Source organism: Vombatus ursinus, unplaced genomic scaffold, assembly GCF_900497805.2.
Source record: "Vombatus ursinus unplaced genomic scaffold, bare-nosed wombat genome assembly UNPS02014812.1, whole genome shotgun sequence".
NCBI classification, from domain to species: domain Eukaryota; kingdom Metazoa; phylum Chordata; class Mammalia; order Diprotodontia; family Vombatidae; genus Vombatus; species Vombatus ursinus.
Window position 1 is genome coordinate 83,104,454 of NW_020954590.1, and position 21,055 is coordinate 83,125,508.

The 21,055-nt window shown below is 36.6% G+C and overlaps 1 protein-coding gene across 1 annotated transcript in view; it reads left to right on the forward strand.

Moving 5' to 3' along the window:
- LOC114053673 (clavesin-1) overlaps window positions 1–21,055 on the forward strand; it is a 184,563-nt gene that overhangs the window by 63,874 nt on the left and 99,634 nt on the right. Inside the window, exon 2 of the mRNA XM_027876782.1 lies at window positions 5,156–5,330. Coding sequence (XP_027732583.1) covers window positions 5,156–5,330 — 175 coding nt within the window. The remainder of the gene's footprint in view (window positions 1–5,155; window positions 5,331–21,055) is intronic.

A 21,055-nucleotide genomic window follows, 5' to 3' on the forward strand; every position in this document is an offset into this window, starting at 1 on the left:
TCCAAGGTTCAATATGACATTTTGTAGCATCACCTATTTAAAACCACAGCCCAAACCTCCACCAAAACATTTCTCCGGCAGACCAAACAAAAGGCCCACGAGTCTTCAAACAAATAGCATTTAATTGAGGTAGAATAGGAAGATACATAGCAAGACATTTCCCAAATAAACACCATCTCTTATGCCTTAAGGGGGCATTATACCAAAATTTACTTTTAATCTCTATGCCTTTTAGCCACAGCGGGAGAAAGATGCAGTCAGTTCAAACTCACAGCACTAACAGAGAGATGTTTATGGTCTGAAATCATTCCCCTTTTTGAGTTTCTATTCTTCCAGCCTCAGGTACCGTGTTTCACCACATTTTATGCCATTTTTTTTTATCAAAAAAGTGGATTGTGACCATTATGTGAAGCTTTTAAAAAAATTGTGCTGGTGTCATTTATTACTGAACTGTCTTTGGTGCAAGATTAGGATACGTGGAGTACTTGTGAATATATGTTAAAATTGGGAAGATGCAAGTCTTACCATATCACATGACTTACTTTTGGTAGCTTCGCCTGCCCGCCTGCTCCCCTTGTGCCTAGCTCTTCATGGGGTTGAGTGACAATACAGTTAGTAATGCAGCGCTCTAAACAAACAACAAAAGCCGGCTTTCAGAAATATGCTGACAATGCATGTGCGCTGAGAATTCTAGGCTCGAGGCTTGCACATGTGCGAGAGATAAATCTGTATCCACATGCCACTAGTGAATACATTGCTGCTTTGTTTACCTTTTAAGCTGCATGATGAACAAAATTATACCAGGTGACGATTGTGTGATGAAAGGTTATAAACCAATTTTTAGACTAAAAAAAAAACAAGGGATGAGTATGTGGTAAAATATAGTAGGTATCCTGAAAAGTCTGAATTAAAGCTTGAATTTCTGTCTATATCATGTATATTCTATCATATTAAGAAATAAAAATCTTTTGACCCAGCAATACCACTTCTAGGGTTGTATCCCAAAGAGATCATAAAAATGGGAAAAGGACCCACATGTACAAAAATATTTGTAGCAGCTCTTTTTGTGGTAGCCAAGAATTGGAAATTGAAGGGATGCCCATCAATTGGGGAATGGCTGAATGAGTTGTGGTATATGATTGTGAGGGAATATTATTGTGCTATAAGAAATGATGAGCAGGCAGACTTCAGAAAAACCTAGAAAGACTTATCTGAATTGATGCTAAGTGAACCAGGAGTAGAACCAGGAAAACATTGTACATAGTAACAGCCCCACTGTGTGATGACTAACTTTGATAGACTCAGCTCTTCTCAGCAATACAAGGATCTAAGACAATTCCAAAAGACTCATGATGGAAAATGCTGTCCACATCCAGAGAAAGAACTATGCAGTCTGAATGCAGATGGAAGGGACTATTTGCTCTCTCTTTTTTGTTTCTTTTTGTTTCTTCTTTCTCTTGGTTCCTCCCATTCATTCTAATTCTTCATTACAACATGAATAATATGAAAATATATTTAATAAGAATGTATATGTAGAGCCTATATCAGATTGCATGCTGTCTTGGGGAGGGCGAAGGGAGGGAGGGAGGAGAAGAAAATCTAAAACTCAAAAGTTTGTGAAAGTAAATGTTGAAAACTAGATATAATATAATATAATAAAAATAATAAGCATTACCTAGCATACTATATGTGTGTGTCTAACATCTCACCTTTCCCCTGTCTTCCCTGTTCTTTACCACCTCTATGTGTTTGCTTATGCTCTTCTTTATGCTTAAAATATCACCCCCTTTCTGTTGAATTCCTATCCATTCTTTAAAACCCAACTTAAGTAACACCTCCTCCATGAAACATTTCATCTTCCATCTCATAATCAGCTGTCTCTCCTCAGACTTCACATAGTGTTTTGTGAATATCTCTCTAATAGACTTAGTATGTAAGATTTGGTATTACAATTATCTAAATAGCTATATCAACTCCCAATCTCCACTAGACACTAAGTCCCATGAACACAGCGATCCTGTCTTATCTAAACTTTTTACCTTCCTTAGTGCCTAGCACAGTGCTGTGCACACATAAACAGTGGCAGAATTGACCTGAATTCAAGAGTAAAAGATACTTGTATGACTGGCTTTCATGAGAATAAAGGGCTCATAAAATGACAGTGAAGCACAGTTAAGCTTAGGTCTCCGTTCTACGAGTGATCCTCATGGCGGAAACAAGTGATTCTGTAATCTGACTTTTGAGCTAAGGGCAGGCTCAGAACGTGTTGTTGCTCATTCCAATTGAGCCAAGTCAAGCAGGACCAGAGCACCTAGTGTTTTCAAGACCTTGTGTTCCCAATTTAGAGGCAGTTCCTCCCAGCCATCCTACTTGCTAGCTGAAGATTCATTTTTCATAGGAGATTGACCTGAAGGCATAAATGAAACCAGTAGAAGAGATCAGAAAGGACAGTAAAGCATCTCAATTTCCAGGCTTCCTACTCTCTAACCTGGGGGTCATATTGCTTCCCACATTTAAAACATTCTGATCTGTCTTGTAGTTATTTGTGTCAGGGCCTTATCTTCCCAACTGGATTGTAAGTGCCTGGCTGGGTGAGACAAAGTCTTGTTCAAAATTGCCTTATGCATCACCTAATGTAATTCACAGTAAATAGTGGGTGCTTTTTGAACTGAATCATGTGGGAGACTATGCCTTGTAATTGTTGCAGCAAACTGTCTCAGATTTATAGTCACTGCCTCCTCAAAACTGGTGCCCCTTCATTTGCCGTCCCTTTTTCTAGATTCTTCTACTCCTTAACAATGCCTGGAGCCTTCCAAACTAGAAATGTCCAGCTTCCAAATAAATTGGTGCTTACTTGCCTATGGCATCACAGATGGAAAGTCCATCAAATAAATGCGAGTGAGTCCCCAGTCCCTCATATAAAATGTCTTGTCCTTTTCCACATCACAAATCTATCCTCTTATGTGGGAACTGAGCCAGGGTGACCCACAATGAATTGAGTAGGGATGATAAGAGCCTAGCATAACCTAGGTATCACAAGAGGTCATCTCTGGCATGATTGATGGTCCTCTCCCCTCCACCCCAAGCTGTGTCACCAAGCCTGTTCTCCTAGAGTTGAGAAGTGGTATAGTGAATAGAGTGCTGGGTTTGGGGTTAAGATCCGAGTTTGAATCTTGTCTCAGACATTTCTTAGCTGTGTGGCCCAGAGTAAGTCACAACCTCTCTCAGACTCAATTTTTTCATCTGTAAAATCAGGATAATAAGAACACTTACCTTAAAAGATTGTTACAAGGATTGATGAGGCAATATATGTAAAGTTCTTTGGAAACCATAATGTACATTATAAAGATTAGCTATTATTATCATTCTCAATCAAATTGAAATCTCCTTGACAGCAGGAACCCCCAGGTCTTCTACTTATTTGTGCCTCTCACAAAAATTAGTACATAATGCTGACCACAGCTGCTGCTCAAATATTTGTTGGTTGATTGATCCTATCACAGATTTTGTGATTTCTCATCTAAAATAGTTCACTCATAACCTTTCATTATTTAGCATTTTTTGTTATTTCAGTTCTGAAAATTGTGAGTTCTGATTCCCAAAATATTGGAATTCTTAGAGATCCAAGGACTGGCCACTCCTATTCTAATGAGTAGGAATGGTTGCACCTATCCTTGCCTGGGGTGTGCATTTTTGATCCCCCCAAACAAGGGCACAAAACTTGAGATCTTGTAAAAATCCCCTGGATTTCTCCTAGAGGGATTTTCATATGTGAATATTTACCATGGGGTGTTTAGCTCTCTGTTTATTCATATTTGAAAATGAGTTAACACAGAAGTAGACTGGTGTATGGGGAGGAGTGATGGTACTTGAGATCTAGAAGGTTGTGCAGCATTTCAACAGTGTTTGGTTGCTTATGCAGGTTTGCTTGTTGCCATGGTTACTGATTCATTCGAAGTTGTTTCCTTACCTGAGACAGACACTGTGCCACTTCAGTAAAAATCAAGGGATTGTTGTTGCTCTGTGGTCTCCAGCCATGAATAAAAGTTGCCAAATGACATCTAGAGTTGGGATTTGATTCCAGATTCAGTGAAATCTTAAATATTCAGCACAGAATAGCTAGAAATGGAGTGCTATTGTGGTGTGCCAAAAATACTTTAAACTGAGAGCCAGAAGATCCCAGTCCTGCCACAAATTTTCTTTATCCCCATGAGAAAAAATGCACTTCGGTTTCCCACCTACAAAATAATGGGGTTGTACTTAATTGATTTTTATGGTTCATTTCAGCTTTAAAAGTCTATTACTTTATGATGAAGACACCATTTTCATATCTCTTCAGAATATTCTTTCCAGAGTACTAAAATCACTCTGAAGTCTGTGATTCTGGAAGAGGGGAAAGCATATCACCCTCTTAATTTAAAAAAAATCAATGTTTTATTTTTTTCCAATTACATGTAAAAACAATTTTAACTTTTTTTAAAATAATTTTACAATTTTGAGTTACAAATTCTCTCCCACCTCCCTCCCCCACCATTGAGAAGGCAAGCAATTTGCAGCCATGCAAAACATATTTCCATGTTAGTCATGTTGTGAAAGAAAACAGATAAGAAAACCAATGAAAAATAAGGAAAGTTTAAAAAAATAATGCTTCAATCTGCATTCAGATTCCCTTATGTCTTTCTCTTTAGGAGGATACCATTTTTCATCATAGGTCCTTCAGAACTGTCTTGGATCTTTGTATTGCTGAGAATAACTAAGTCATTCATAGTTCATCATACAATATTGCTATTGCAATGTTTTCCTGGTTCTGTGCACTTCACTTTACATCAGTTCCTATAAGTTTTTCCAGGTTTTTATGAAAGCATTCTGCCCGTCATTTCTTATAGCCCAATAGTATTCCATCACAATCATATGCCACAACTTGTTCAGCCATTCCCCAATTGATGAGCATCCTCTCAATTTCCAATTCTTTGTGATGACAAAAGGAACTGCTGTAAATAGTTTTGCACATATAGATCCTTTTCCTTTTTTTAAAAAAATCTCTTTGGGATACAGACCTACCCCCTTTATTTTTGTATATAAACTCTGTGTCATTATGATCTGTTTTCTTCTAGGAATAATTACAAACATCCCTTTGTTTCTGCTCTGGCCTTAGGAACTCCTTCACCGACATTCTTCGGGCTATTCTGCTGTCATTGGAAGTTCTTATTGAGGACCCAGAACTTCAGATAAATGGTTTCATTTTAATTATAGACTGGAGCAATTTCTCCTTCAAACAAGCCTCCAAACTAACACCTTCAATCCTCAAACTGGCCATCGAAGGGTTACAGGTATGTGCGTACACATCTATCTGAACATGGAAATGCATATCTAATAATTGCGTGTGTGTGCCCACACACATGTGTGTGTGTTAATCATAATCTGAATAATATTTTGCATTAAAAGGAGTGAAAAGGGATAAAATTCACCTGTACATGCCCCCCAATTCTTACCCAGCCTAAGCCTCAGATATTTGTATTTTATTATTTTTTGTTTTTATCTAAACTTTATTCTTGCCACAATCATATATTACTTGCTAAAACAATTACAAATAATGATCAGAGATTTACACTTAAATTAATCCATTTAGATTCATAAAGATTAAAGACATGCACATCTGTCTGACAGGAAGTATGGGGGGAGAGGAGGGAGAGAGTGGAATGTACTTAGGAAGAGAGCAAAAGGAAGGAAGGGCTAGGGCAGCAGATATAAGTAGGGGCTATTTTTGTGGTTTAAAGTACTTGCCTTCTTGTGTGTACTCAAAGAAGGTTTCTGTGGGATCCGATATCCCATGAACTTGGGCTTCCCTAGATTTCCGGTGGGGAAATGCATCTTGCATGAATATTGATTTATAGCTCATGGTTTCAGTGTTTAGGAGATGGTCTGTATTCTTTTAAAGGAAATGGATAAAACAATATCTAGCTGCTACAGAAAGAATTTCTGCAATAGCAGGATGGGAATGATTGGACCAGATGTTGTCTCAGGTCCCTTCTAACACCATCATTTCAACATTGGCAATTTATATCCAAGAGGGTTGGGAAGTGGTATAGTGGAGAGAATTTGGGACTTGGAATTTTAAAGACCTGAAATCTTGCTTCAGGCACTTTCTAGTTGTGTGGCCCTGGGCAAAGTCACTTAGCCTCTCCTAGCCTCAGTTTCCTTAATTGTAAAATGGGGATAACAATAGCACCTACCTTTTAAAGATTATTGCAAGAATCATATGAATATATGTAAGGTCCTTTACAAATTTTAAAGCACTATATACAAATGTCATTTTTATAATACCAAACTATTACAAAGTTATAGATATATTTTAAAATATTCCGAATTAAAATATTTTTCTTCCATGGCTACCCAGTTTTGCTAAGCGCTAAAATCACCTCCAGGTTGGTAGGATCGTAGATGCTGAGCCAGAAGTCCCCTCAGACATCATTTGGTCAATTTGTAAGTGAGAAGACTGAAGCCCAGAGAGAATGAATGATGTGCTCAAAACACAAGAGATGGCGAGTGGCAGAGTTGGGATTGAATCCAGGCCCTCCTGCACCAGTTCTATCTCTTTGGTTATGTAAGCTCTACTTGTGACATTTGTGTCCATTTGACAAACAGGGCCTAAATGAGTGAATGTAGCTTCTTCCGGGTGTCAGTGGCTCCTCACTGACACCCAGGGATAGTTGAAGCATTGGAAAAATCCGAATTAACACATACAAAGTTCATCTGGCCTTAATTGGCAGCATGACCCTGGGCAAGTCACTTAACCTCTGTTTGCCTCACTTTCCTCATCTATAAAATGGAGATAATAATAGCATCTACCTCCCCCGGTTTTGAACATCAAATAAGATGATGTGGAAAGTGCTTAGCACAGTGCCTGGAGGTTCTATATAAATGCTAGCTGCTGCTGCTGCTACTACTATTTATTATTTTTATTCTTATTTCCCTTCCTCAGAGTAACATCTTCAACACAGGCCTCGGGCATCACTTATCTGCAAACTGTTCTCTGAAGGAGCTACATAGGCCCTGGGAGGCTCTGGAGTGCATGCATGTGTGTGTGTGTGTGTGTGTGTGTGTGTGTGTAAAAACACCTCTACATACCAAAGGGCAAGTAATAATCCATGTTCCTTAATAATATTAGCCCCTAAAGGGTTCTATGACATCTGTGCAATATCTTGCATACCCCAAGCATTTAGTAAAGAGTGAATAAAAATTAATAGTTTCTGTACATAATTTTTCTTGACTTTCAAAATTCAATGTTGGAAAACATGGAGATATTATCAATAATGAATAAATGATTTTTAAAATTATTATTACCTTGACTTTCCAAAGAATAAGTTCATGCTGAGCCTCATCTTTAAAAATCTTACCTGAAAAAGGAAGAAAAGTGAGGGTGAGGGAATCTACTAGGTAACTCTAAATATTCAAGAGTGTTCTCTTCTTAGTCTTTTTCTCTTGGTTTCAAATCTTTTCCTCCCCTAAATCTCTTCCCTCCATTATATTTTTGAACAGATAACTTGACTCTTCTTTAAAACCACCATCAAAGAGAGTTTTAAATTAAGCCTGAGGGATGAATTACTATCTTACTGGCCTGACCTTCCTGTTTGAAATACTTGACATCTCTGGTATCAGACTTTTAAATCCTAGTGGTTTTGCCTCAGCCCTTAATCCATCATAAATGGATGCCATATTATTTTCTTACCATCTAAGGCTTTAAATTAGGAATCAACAGATGCTCTGAAAGATTATGTGATGGTATTAAAGAGGAAGCATTTGTGCTGGTTTGTCCAAAATAAAATTTCAGGAACCAATGAAATATTCTTGTAAAGAATTTCTCCCATAGATAGTCCTATTCTAGGAACACAAATGCTGATTTCAGATTATCCAGAGAGGTTACCAGAGGACCAACTACCAATTAACTAAGATTACCTGGGCTTTTTACTTCCTCTCTTCATACTTTCCATATTTTGTTATCTTTATTGCTTTTTGTTTTTCATCCTCTCTCACTTGCAGTAAGCAATACTGAACCTCAAGACCTTGGTTCTCTGCAAGCCCTGTCACTTATTCATTGTCTGACATTATAAAAATCACTTAATTTTTCTGGGTCTCAGTCTTCTCATCAATAAAATGGAGATAATAACTGCTGAATCTCATAGTAGGCTTCTTGTGATAATCACAAGAGATAAAATATGAGACCTTTCCATTCAAGGACTGGTTGAAGAACTTGCTAAGTTTAGCTAGGAATAGGGAAGACTTAAGGGATGTGATCAACATCTTAAAGTAACTGAGTTTGTCACTGGAAAAGGAATTCAACGATCTGCTTGTCCACAGAAGACAGAACTGGAAACAATGTGGATAGACATGGTGGGGATGAGAGTTACAGAAGTCATTTTTTCTTGATAAAAGGAAAACTTGCTAACAATGTGAATGGTCTATGAGTTGAAGGGGCTGCCTAGGTTGGTAGGGGATTCCTGATGTCTTCAAGAAGGGTGTGGGTGAGTATTTGTACAGAGGTTGGACTTCATGGTTTCTTAGTGCCCTTCTGACACTAGGATTCTGTGAGTCTGTGTTCACTGTAGGTGAAAGTACTTTAAAAGCTATAAAGCAGAATACAAATGCAATATGGTATCACTGATGCCTGGAAAAAGAAAAGAACATAAAACTTAAACCACTTCAATTTAATATTACCATATTAAACAGCAGTTCATGAGATCATAGATTTAGATAAAGGATAGACCATAAGAGATCATTTAGTCTATTGATAGAAAGATATAGATGTATATTACATAGCTGAATCCACGGTGTATATTTTACATATGAGGAAACTGAGGCCCCGAGTTAAGTGACTTGCCCCAAAGTCACACAGGTGGTAAGTAGGAGAACCAGAATTTCAACTAGGCTGAAATGGCTTGTTTGGATTGTCTGTGAATTTCATTTATCCATTCTCTAGGTTGAGCTGGTTATTATGATTAACTAACTGAACCTTTGATGTCATCTTCCATAATATTCACTATGGGTACATAGTCCCTACTTCAGGCCCTCCAAACCGTCCTTCATATTTTTCTTAACATAAACAGAATTCTTTCCTTCATAATATTCTTAGCTCTTAGGCTTCCAAGATGCATTGAAAAGGAATTGGATTAACTCACAATTAGTTCATGAAAGACTGCATACATTTTTTCTTATGATAATATCTGTCTTTGCAATTATTGTAATGTCATTAACATTTTTCTTATTATCATGAACAGATTCCTCAGAAATATTGTTTCTTAACTGTGCAGTGCTTTTAAACAGGGATTTAATGGTACATCTCTTAATGACACAAAGACAAGTTAAATCCATGTGCCCTACTTAGAAAATTAAAGACCATGTATTGTCTATAATCCATTCTTCAAAACCTACTAGCATCTGTAGAAGCTCTGAATGGATATCAAGAGCAATGCATTCTAAGTAAATGGTACAGTGAATAAGGAATGTGGAATTCATGAGAAAACAGAAATCCAAAGCATTTCCTTCATTTCTGACTTGCTGTGTGATCTTAGGCAGCTGCAATAACCTCCCTGTGGTTCAACATCCTGGATTGGAATGTGTGAATGATTATGTTTGCCACCTGCTTTCCCCGCAAAAGAGCCACTGAAGATAAATGAGATCTCTTGGCACAAAACCTCCAGGAAAAGAGAAAATAATTATCATGAATCTCCTCATTCAGCTTTCCTCTGCAAAACTGATTATTTCTTGTGTACATGTAGGTCCTATTAACCTGAAAGCAGAGGTGATAACAAGTAATGTCCAGGGGATGGAAAGTGGGCTAATGACCCTTAGAGAGAAACTTCTATTTAGTTCTCCTATTTTCTGTCCTTTATAAGATGATGATTAGACTAATGATGATTGTGCTAGAATAAATGGCATGTGAATTACTCTTCCCAAAATAAGTTGTAGCAATAATTACAGAGAAAATTATTTTTTAAAGGAAGTATCTGGTAGTAATATCTGAAGTCATGTTCTGTCAGTCCATCATAACTTTATCATTAATCTGTTAGTGAGATGCATTGTGGGACATTTCAGTTTTTAGACTATTAAATTGTCCCATTTGCATAGATATCTTGGGAATTTCATTTCAAAAAATCTTCGTTAGAATATGGATTTTGCAAATACCTAAAAGCTATCTTATTTAAATCTATTAAATTTAAAACTTTTAAATATATTCAATTATGTCTAAGAGAACTGTTGTATGTCATACATCTCAAATAAATTGATCTGTAACCAAATTTAGAATAATATCTATGCCATATTTTATACGTATAAGCTGCACTGTCCTCAGTTCCATTGGGAAATTCTCGTGAAATGAGCCAGTGGCTGAATTCTGGCTCTCAAGGCCTATAATATCTCCAAATTGATACGTGGAATCATCCTAGTAATCATCATAGCCCAAATAGTGCTATCAATATATAACATTTATCAGTGTTCAACCAAGCAGGATGCTTAAATGGGCTTAATATGCTAACATGTTTACTTTAAAAGACCTATTGCCACATGTCTTATTGGCCATTTAAAAATATCTGATTCCTTTAAGTACATTGACATTTATGAAGTGTTTATTAATAGACATGGTAATGATTTTTTCTTTACCTTTAATGCACATATCGATTTATCCAGAAAATGGTTTCTAATTTTTTTGGTCACGCATCACTTTAGCAAATTTTTGAGCCTTTCCCAATAAGTGAATATTTACTTATTTATAAATAATATACAAGTGCTAATACACTCATATTTATGTATACCATAAAACTTGCATGAAATAGTGATTTAAAGAAGTAATATTTGATCCTAGAGTTACTAAGGAAGCATTGGGGTTATTGAATAGGTAAGTTACATGATCAGACAAAATTTAGAAAAAGCACTTTGGCAGCTGTGTGGAGAATGGATTAGAGCAGGAGACTTTAGGGGAGAAGTTTGGGATGATTAGAAGAATTCCATGATTTCTGAAAGGAAATTCAGCCCACTCTCCTCAACCTCCTGTTCAACTCTGTGCCCAACAGATTGTAAATTTTCAGTGTCTGTGACATGCACATTGATAGACAAGCTCTTTAGATAAGGTTAACAACCCAACTGGAGTGTTTTCTAGGACAATGTGGTTTGTTTTTTTAGAAAGGAATTCTTTGTTGTGTTGTTTATCTTTCTTGTAAGGTATAAATAAGTATATCCAGTCATTGTAAGCAAATCCTCAACAGAATGACTAGTAAAGTTCAGAAACAAACAAAAAACTGATCTCACTCAAAGTCCTTTGTGCTCCTTGTATTATCCAGAACAACTTGTTCCATCTTTGGGGCTGGGTACCAACCCAGCAAATGGCAAAAATAATTTTGCTACATCACTAGGTTGCTCCATCTTTAAAAGCCACAGTATTGGTAAGTTATGTGGTACAGTGAATAGAGCACCAGCCCTAGAGTCAGGAGGTCTTGAGTTCAAATCCAGCCTCAGACACATAACACTTACTAGCTGTGTGACTCTGGGCAAGTCACTTAACCCCAGTTGCCTCTCCCTCCCCACCAAAAAAAATTAAGCCATAGTATTTTCTCCTTTCCCTATCTAAAAGCTGCACTTAGCGTAATGAAATAGTGAACACTATAGACAGCTGATATTCCCCTTCTTTTCCCCTTGACTCTTAAGTGGATCTCTTCTATGGAAGTGGTAATAACATTTACTAAGCAAATGTCTCCTTTGTTTTATGCCTTACCTGAAATTATTTATCAAAAGGTCATCACATAAATTTTATCTTTAATATCTCTCAAGGAATCTTACATAATTTTAACATTTTTGACACATACACATATACATCTTGTTGGAGAAGCTTTAAGGTAGTGTTTTGCTCTCCTGAACCAAATACTATTTTAACAAAACTTTAGCATAGTAAGATCTTTCATTCTTTGTATCTTTCAGTCAATTATTTGATGATAAAAATAGTCTACTGTGGAATAGCACTAATGAAAGTTTGCCTATTTCGTTCTAACATCCACTTCAAGGATGTCCAAATCAAGAATGTGGGATGGGAAAGGAGTATGGATAGGCAGTAGCTGACATTCTCTTGGTGATCTTTTTGTTAATAAAATGGTCCAAGATTTTTTCTCACCCCTTTTATATCTTATCCTTCTTCCTATACCTCGTGAGTCAATGCCCCAATGCCCGCGCAATTGTATTGTCATCAACATGAACCTTCTTTTAGTGTACTTAGTCTAGTCCAACAATTTTTCTTTTCTTTATCTATTTCTGTTCCTCAAGGTCTGTGATATTAGAGTTTAAATGTGGCAGCAGCACTGTCTTCGATGATAAAAATTGCAATAATATTTACAGATTTTATCCATCTTTTCTCTTATTGCTGTACTTCCAGTTTCATCTTTAAATGCCTTCATGATATCTTAGCTTTCCTCTGCTTCTTCCTGCTATTTTATGAAGCAGCACTGTGTATGAACTTCCTCTATCTTTCTCTGTACAATTTCATAAATAGACTCATATTCTAATTGGTGTTGCCCTTGGCTACTGTATGTCTCTACTTGACAAGTAGGTCAAGTGTTTGCTGCCCATTGTGGTTTATAGATTCCTTTGGTCTTGTGATTATTTCCTCTATTACCACTTTTGTGCATCAAGAACTTACTCAGATAGGTAAGGTTGATGTTGTTTTAATCACACACTATATATTTTTCTCATTTTTATTCATCTAACTTCATATTAATTTTTTATCTTTGTACTAACAAATGAGTGGTCTGATTAAATATGGGAAGCTAATTCAAAAATGACATCCACATAAATAATGAATCATCTATTGACTTAAAATATAATAAATTTCTTTTTTGTGACAATGCTTGATATTTACCATCTTTAGTGCCTTCAGATTCTTTTTCTCTAAAAAAGAACTCATGATGTAGAGGGGTGAGATTTTAATTCAGTTTACAAGTCTTTGGTCTCTTATTCCATAATCCTGATTCTCATCCTTGAAAACCTTTAAAGTCACACTATATCAAAGTGCAGTTCAGGGGCAGCTAGGTGGCATAGTGGAGAGAGCACAGGCCTTGGAGTCAGGAGGACCTGAGTTCAAATGTGAACTCAGACATATACCACTCACCAGTTGTGTGACTCTGGGCAAGTCACTTAACTTCAATTGCCTCACAAAAAAAAAGTCTTCCTGAGTTCTTACAGAATTTCTCTGTGACTTGATCCTCTGCAACAAATAGTTGGTACATTATCTGTAATTATGTTCTTTGTGGTCTTTTAGCAAGTATCATCAGCGCTGCAACATGTAAGCCAAATGTTCCATGAAATTATGCTACTTATTACCTTTGGATGCATTAGAAAACCAATTCCACTAGCTCCTTTCTTTGTCTCTGAGGAGAACCTGTGAACCAGAAAGTCTTCCACCGAATTCTTTTTTCTTCTGGTTTTGTTTATGGAGAAAGTGTCAAGATTGACAGGATTTAGTTCCTCCAGTAATACATCCAATATCTTATCCTTGGACAAGGATATTATATTTAAGAGTACCAAAAACTGTTAATGTGAATAATCTGAAAAAATATCTTTCCCCTTTTCCTTCCAGTGTAAGTGCAGAAGCAGATAGGAGCTTGAAGACTGGTATTTTTCTTTGTTTCATAGGCTGCTACAGCCAGCGAATTCATCACCAAGAGACCATTCCATTGGTGATAATCCACTCCATACTTAGACAGACTGGTCCTTGGAAAGTAGACTCATTCTATTGCTAGGACTATCTACAAACTTTTCCATCTACCAGAACTTAGGCTTTTCTGGTATAATCTTCAAAAACTAGTCATGTCTATGCCATGACGAAGTATCAGGGTAGTACTTTGTGTTCCAAAGTTCTGAGTTAGTTGCCTTCTCACTTTCTCTTACCTTCACCTTACATTTTCACATATCCTCTCTTTCATGTCCTTCATGGAGTCAGGAATACCTGAGTTTAAATCTTGTCTCAGATATTTATTCATTGTGTGGCCCTAAGTCACTTAACCTCTTTCAGTCTCAATTTCTTCGTCTTTCAATGGGTATTATAAAGACTCATTTCATAGGATTGTTCTGAGGATCATTTATATACATAAATATATATATATATATATACACACACAAATATGTACATTGTATATACATATACACACATGTGTGTGTATGAAGTATTTTGCAAACCTTATAAATGCTAGTTAGTTAAATAGGTAGGTAGGTAGTAGTAGCAGTAGAAATAATAGTTTTTCAATACCTACCAGATAACTTGGTATATAATTCCACTCCTTTACTCATTAGATGTTCATTGATGAAGGTGAATTGAGTTAGGATTAGAATCTTTGAGAAGGAGGGCATATACTAACATTTCTGTTATAGTTCTTTTGTGGAAAAACCAGGTATTAGAAATATATGTGTATTTAGACATATTACATATATTCATGAATGTTAATTACTGTATATATATATATTATGTAACTATTGCATATATGCTTTGTAAAGAACTTATTCTACCTCTTAAATTCATATGAATCTAAAATCAATGTAATTGTATTTTCAATATATTCCCACAGTTCTCTAAGGTTAGATCTCTGTAAATTGGATCTCATTAGCTAGTTCACTAGCTATCACTCAACAAGGTAGCTCCCTATTTCTCATTGACACCATTTAATATTCTAAGATTGGTTTAATTTCACTAGCCCAGGCAACAGTACTTTGATGTTTTCTAAGTATTTGGGTAGCATGCAATGTTAAATTATCTCTCAATAGTACAGAAACAAATCTATTCCCTATACCTAAAAAGAACCATGACCAATGGAAGCAAAAGTTATTTTCCTTCGATCATGAAGAATTATTTTCAGCATTAAAACATATGATATCTCTTATTGATCATTAAAATCTTTGTGCATTGAAGGAAAATTTTTTAGGTGGGAAAATCTTTGAAGGAAGAGAATATGTTTACTTTGCTGATAACCTGCAGAACTGACATTTTCTAAATATTGCATAATATAGGAGGATCATGAGAAAGCATTTCAAAGATCACTTGACCCAATCCCTCATTTAACAGATGAGGAAATCAAGTCCTAAGAAGTTTTATAAGTTGCCCAAGATCATACAGCTGGTTAGTGGTAGAGTCAAGATTCTAACCTAGGGCTTTTAACTTCAAATTCACTGCTCTTTCTACTGTAGCAGTCTGCTGGAGCCAGCTCAAATAAGCTCATTGTTCAAACAAGCCAATTGCTAAATTTTCAGTGTGAGCTTTATACCTTGGAAATTGGCAATGCCATGAATGTTTCGTTGATTTTCAGATTGAAGAAACTGATGGAGAAAACACTGATAATGCAGATTAAGCTTAAAAACGTGTTGTGCTTGACTAATGCGAAAATATGTTTAATAGGAGTGTATATGTAGAGCCTATATCAGATTGCACTCCATCTTGGGGAGGGTGGTAGGAAGGGAGGAGAGAAAATTTAAAACTGAAAAGCTTATGGAAGTGAATGTTGAAAACTAAAAATAAACTAATTAAAAAAAATGTACTATGTAGGGACAGCTAAGTGGCATACTGGGTAGAGCACTGGGCCTGGAGTCAGGAGGAACTGAGTTCAAATCCAGACACGACATTTAGTAGCTGTGTCACCCTGGGCAAGTCACTTAACTCTAGTTGCCCCATACACATATATGATGTGTATGTATGTGTGTATGTTGTATATACTTCGTTACCCTAAGAGCTGGTTGTTGAACATTTGCCAGCATACCCCTGATTACATATGATTATATAAAATAAAATTTTATGTCTTAGGTAAATCTGTTCTACTTGTCATGCCATTTAGCTATATCTCATAGATGAATTGAATGGAATTTGTTGAATTTAGGAGAAAAAGGAAAAATGAGGTTGTGAGACAGGAATAGCAGAAAGGACAAATGAAATTCATGAAGGTCATGTTGAAGTTTTCTTAGTTAAGTAGTGAAATCCCGGAGGCCATATTCCCTGGGTTCATTAAGAATTTAGAAATTATGAGTAGTATTTTCCATTCATTGAATAGGCTTTAATTGCAATTGCTTTAGAGGAAAATATTAGAATGCAAAATTTCAAAATGATTTTAAAAGTCTTGAAGAAAAATATTTAATTGTCTGGGAGAAAAAGACTGAAAGATTAATAATTAATGTCAACTGCTAGGGTAGCTTCTAGTGGAGTTTCTCAAGAATCTGGCCTTGTGCTGTTTAATATTTTTATCAATGACTTGAATAAAAATATGCTTTTCTGATTTGTCCACAAAGCAAAGCTTGGGAGAGAACCAGCATGTTGAACAACAGAACTGGGATCAAGATGGGATGAATCTAATGAGATAAAACTTAATGGGGATAAATGTAAAGTCCCATACTTTGAGTTCAAAAAATAAACTGCAGAAGTACAAGAGAGGGAGTTCATAGTTAGATAACATCTTTATATGAAGAAGACTCACGGGTTTTTGAAAACTTCAAGTTTAATAGCCAAACAATTTTTTGTTGTTGGTCAGTTGTTTCAGTCATATCTGACTCTTTGTGATCCCATTTGGGATTATCTTGGCAAAGATACTGGAGTGGTTTGCCATTTCCTTTTCCAGTTCTTTTTACACATGAGAAAACTGAAGCAACCAGCACCTTTTAGATCACTTTGCCCTTGGGATGGTTGCCCATCCTGATTCATGCACCAATGAACATACCCTTCCAAAATTTTCACTCCAGAATCTTATTCTCATCTAATTTGGCTTAAGGAGGGAATAACATACACATTCAGTTGGGTATGGAAACCTCTTACCCTTCAGGAAAATAAGGGAGAAAGGGGACAAGAGAGCAGGGGAATGATAGAAGGGAGAGCAGATTGGGGGAGGGGGTAATCAGAAGCAAACACTTTTGAAGAGGGACAAGGTCAAAAAAGAGAATAGAATAAATGGGGGGGGCGGGATAGGATGAGGGGAAGTATACTTAGTTTTTCACAACATGACTACTGTGAAAGTGTTTTGCATGACTACACATGTATGACCTGTATCGAGTTGCTTGCCTTCTCAATGAGGGGGGGGGGGGGGGGAGGAAGGGAAAAAATTTGGAACCCAAAGTTTTAAAAACAAAAGTTAAAAAAATGTTTTCACATGCAATTGGGAAATAAGAAATACAAGAAATGGGGTATATACCTATACCTATCCTACCCTATAGGAAAATAGAAAGGGAAGGGGATAAGGGGGGGATAGAAGGGAGGGCAGATTAAGGGAAGGGGTATACAAAATGCATGCCATCTTGGGGTGGGGGGAGGGATGAGATGGGAGAAAATTTGGAGCTCAAAATCTTGTGGAAGTGAATGTTGAAAACTAACAAAATAAATAAATTTTAAAAAATTTAATATAAAAAATAAAATACAATCTTCACTCCAGAAATTCTTTCAATTGAACCTCACTGGGTATGCATAGATTTTTCACAGGACACTAATTCTCGTTATATGACACATTATATATTAAACTCGTTTTAACACCATATCTTTCCTATAGCCACCACCTATATCTCTTTGACCATCACTGATGACACTGAGAGGTCATTTAATGCTACGCTCTCCAAAGAGCTGAGCGGATGAACAAAGTAAGGCATTAAAGATTTATCCTTTCCCATTCCTGCAGTGTCTATCATCACAAAGACAGCACTCAAAAAATGTCTGTTGAAGTGATTAGGGCCTGCACCAGATAGTAGATGTTTCAAAAGGAGGTTTGTCTTCTTTGGACCTCAGTTTCCTCATCTGTAAGACAAAGGGGTTGGATTAGATAACCTGCAAGGTCTCTTCTAGCTGTAACATTCATTTTGTGATTCTTTCTAGTTGGTTCATTAAGGCAAAACATCCTTGTTGTATACACTAAAATGAACAAACAAAACTCCTAAATATCCTGATTCTCCATACTACCTAGGAATTTATATATGTGTTCATTTTTAACTAAAAAGTTTTATTTTATAGTATATTTTAGTTGAATAATTTAATGTCTAATTCAACTCAACCTAATTCAAATATTTAGACCAGAATGGGAATAGGGTCAGTGAGAAATGCTGCAGAAAGTTCACACTGTTTTACAAACAACTCTTGTGATGTGACAGAGAACAGGATATCCTCCAGATGTCACTCAAGAAAGCTTTTGAAACTTTGAAGATAGATAAGAGACCAGCTTGCTATAAATTAAAGAAAGACAGATAAATGGACCTTGCATTCCCAGGAAGGGTTCAGACCAGTTGGATGCCTAATGGGGATTCCGATTAGAAGATAAAAGAGAGATAGAGAGAACACTAACAGCACCATATGAAAGAGAAGTGTTTGCCATTTGGGGCTCAGAACTTAGCAAGCTCCATCACCCCTATGCATGTCAACAGAGTGCTTTGAAGCCCAGCCCTGTGGTAATAGCACACTGCCCATAAACATAAAAACCATGCTTTTTGTGAAAATAGATGGAGAAATCAAGCTTGGTTCCAGGCATGGGAGTCAATTTCCTTTCTATTTAGAGGTGGCTGGCATTAGAGAGAATGAAAGAGTGTTAAGTTGTGCTTTGGCAGTGGAAAAAAGGTTTAAGTTTTTAAAAGAGATTTTCTGTCCCTGAATCCTTTCAAGTCTGAGGTTTCCACCAATGACTATATCTCTAGGTACTGTGAACCACCTGCAATGTGAAATGACCTGAGTTGGCAATGATCTTCTAGTTAAAAAGGTAGTGTGGTGCTATGAGGAAGAAGCATTGGATTTGAAGTCCAAGGACACATGGACAAATCACATGTTTTCTACTTATCATCTGTGTGACTATGAACAAACCTGAGTGTCCTTACCTGTAAAATGAAGGAATTGAGCCAAATGATTATTTGGATATTTTCTCAGTGTAAATTCTATGATCATTGCTTGGTAAAGTAGGAATCATTTGATGAAATACATGGAATTTCTATACATGTAAAAATGCATATTTGAACAAAGTTATTCACTTCTGTAACAGCATTTAAGATGAAATTTTACTGAATTTTAGTCAAGATAGCTTACTATGGGCACAGAGACCATCCAGATGCTGGCAAAAACATCCCCCCAGCAAGGGAATTCCTTCCTTCTCCAGGCCACTTACAACCTATCCCGGTACTAGGGGGCCTGGCAGATCAAGGAAGGATACCCTTTGACCCCAACCTCCCTCTTATCTCCTCATTCCTTTCTCCCCTCCTAGATTTTTACTGTCCCTATCTCTTTACCTCAGTGTGAGAAATCCAAGACTTCCCTTCTACTTGTATGATTAAGCTCTGTCCTCTCTTCCCAATGGTAATGGATGAAAAAAAAAACCCAAACTTTAGCTCCAACTCCCCTGCCCTGTGAAGAGGATATGGAGGTTTGTGACACTTGGAAGAGCAAAGAGTTACCAACTATTATCTTTCCACTAAATAAAGATTTTTCCATGATGAAAATTTGGGGCTGTTGCTGACTGCCAGAATTTAGCAATCTCTGAGCCCAGTCCCCTGGGTTCATATAACAATAAAACAAACCACCTAAGTGGTTTCAACCTTTGCCTAAAGGCATCACATAAAATGAAATTTATCCCTTATTTATGGAAACATAAGTGAGAAATGTTAAAATTTTCTATTAAGATATAACCAGAACTGAAATTTAATTGGATGAATCTGTGCCATAATATGACATAGAACATGAAGCCTGTTTTTTGACCCTTAGTCCTTAGAGATTGCAGCTTTCTGAACAACGAGGGAGTTCTTGAAATGAATAGGATGCAGCAGGTTAATATGATTCAAAGGGATCATGTTGCACAGTTTCTTCTTCCTCATGAGCTGAAACCACACATTGCCCAAGTCTTGGTAAATAAAGTATGACCAAGTTCATCAAGTTATTTTGTAAGGTAATAAAAGCATAGCTTTTGATAATTAAATGGGAAAAGAAATGGGGTATGGAGGGACAGATTAATAAGGTTACACCTAACTTCTCTACCTTCTTATATAACCAGTCAACATATGTTTAATGGAAAACAATGCAAAAAGGTGGGAACTGGAAGATATGAGGTCAAAATTCAAAGGTTAATAATTTTGAGTTTAGAGACCTTGGCTATATTCATCCATCTGTTAAAAGAATTAATACATTGAAAAGGTTCCTGTATTGACAAAGCTTGTGAAGGTGATCAAAATAACAACTGACATTTAGGTAGCACTTTAGAGATACTATCTCATTTGAATCTCAAAACAACCCTATGAGATGGATGCTACAGCATTATTATTCCAACTTTACAGATAAGAAAATTGAGTCTCAAAAAGGTTATTTGGCTTGTTTGCAACTAATATCAGTGTATTTGAAATCAGTTCTTCCTTACCCCAAGTCCATCACGCCATTCACACTGCCTAATAAGCAACATTATTAAGTGTTCTAGGGAGAAAATGAGATCTTACACCATGTTGTGAAATGGATAAATGACATTTCAGGTCCCTTCCAAGTCTCTACTTTCATAATGTGTACTAAAGTGCTGTATAATTATAAAGCACACATAAGTACAAGCTATAATTAAGGCTCAGATAGATCTTTGATCTCATTGATTTGGAGGTTCCCTCCAATGATGTAGATCCATGCCTGATCATCCTGTGTGACTCTTGTATGTGCCCTCCCATAACTTCACCACAACAGACCCACCCAACAGACTAAATGCCTTATTTGCTTTATTCTGACATTATGAGGGTGGAGCCTGTCTACCTGATCCCTCACCCTTGTTCCATGACCATCCCACTTTTTTACTGTCATGCTATTGGGTGCTGGGCCTAACTCAGGCTTATTTCTTGGTAGTTTAGGTCTCATATTGAAATGGAATGAAATATTTGTGGGTTACTCAACAGTTAACAAAAGATTCACTTGCCCATAGCAGAGGAAAGATATTCAACAAGGATTTGCAGTAAAGACATAGTGAGGTGATTTAGTTCTTCCCTTCCTTTGAGTTGTCCATGGCAGTCTACCAGTCAAGCATCAGACAGGGGGCTGGAGTTCCTTGTGGATTTTTTT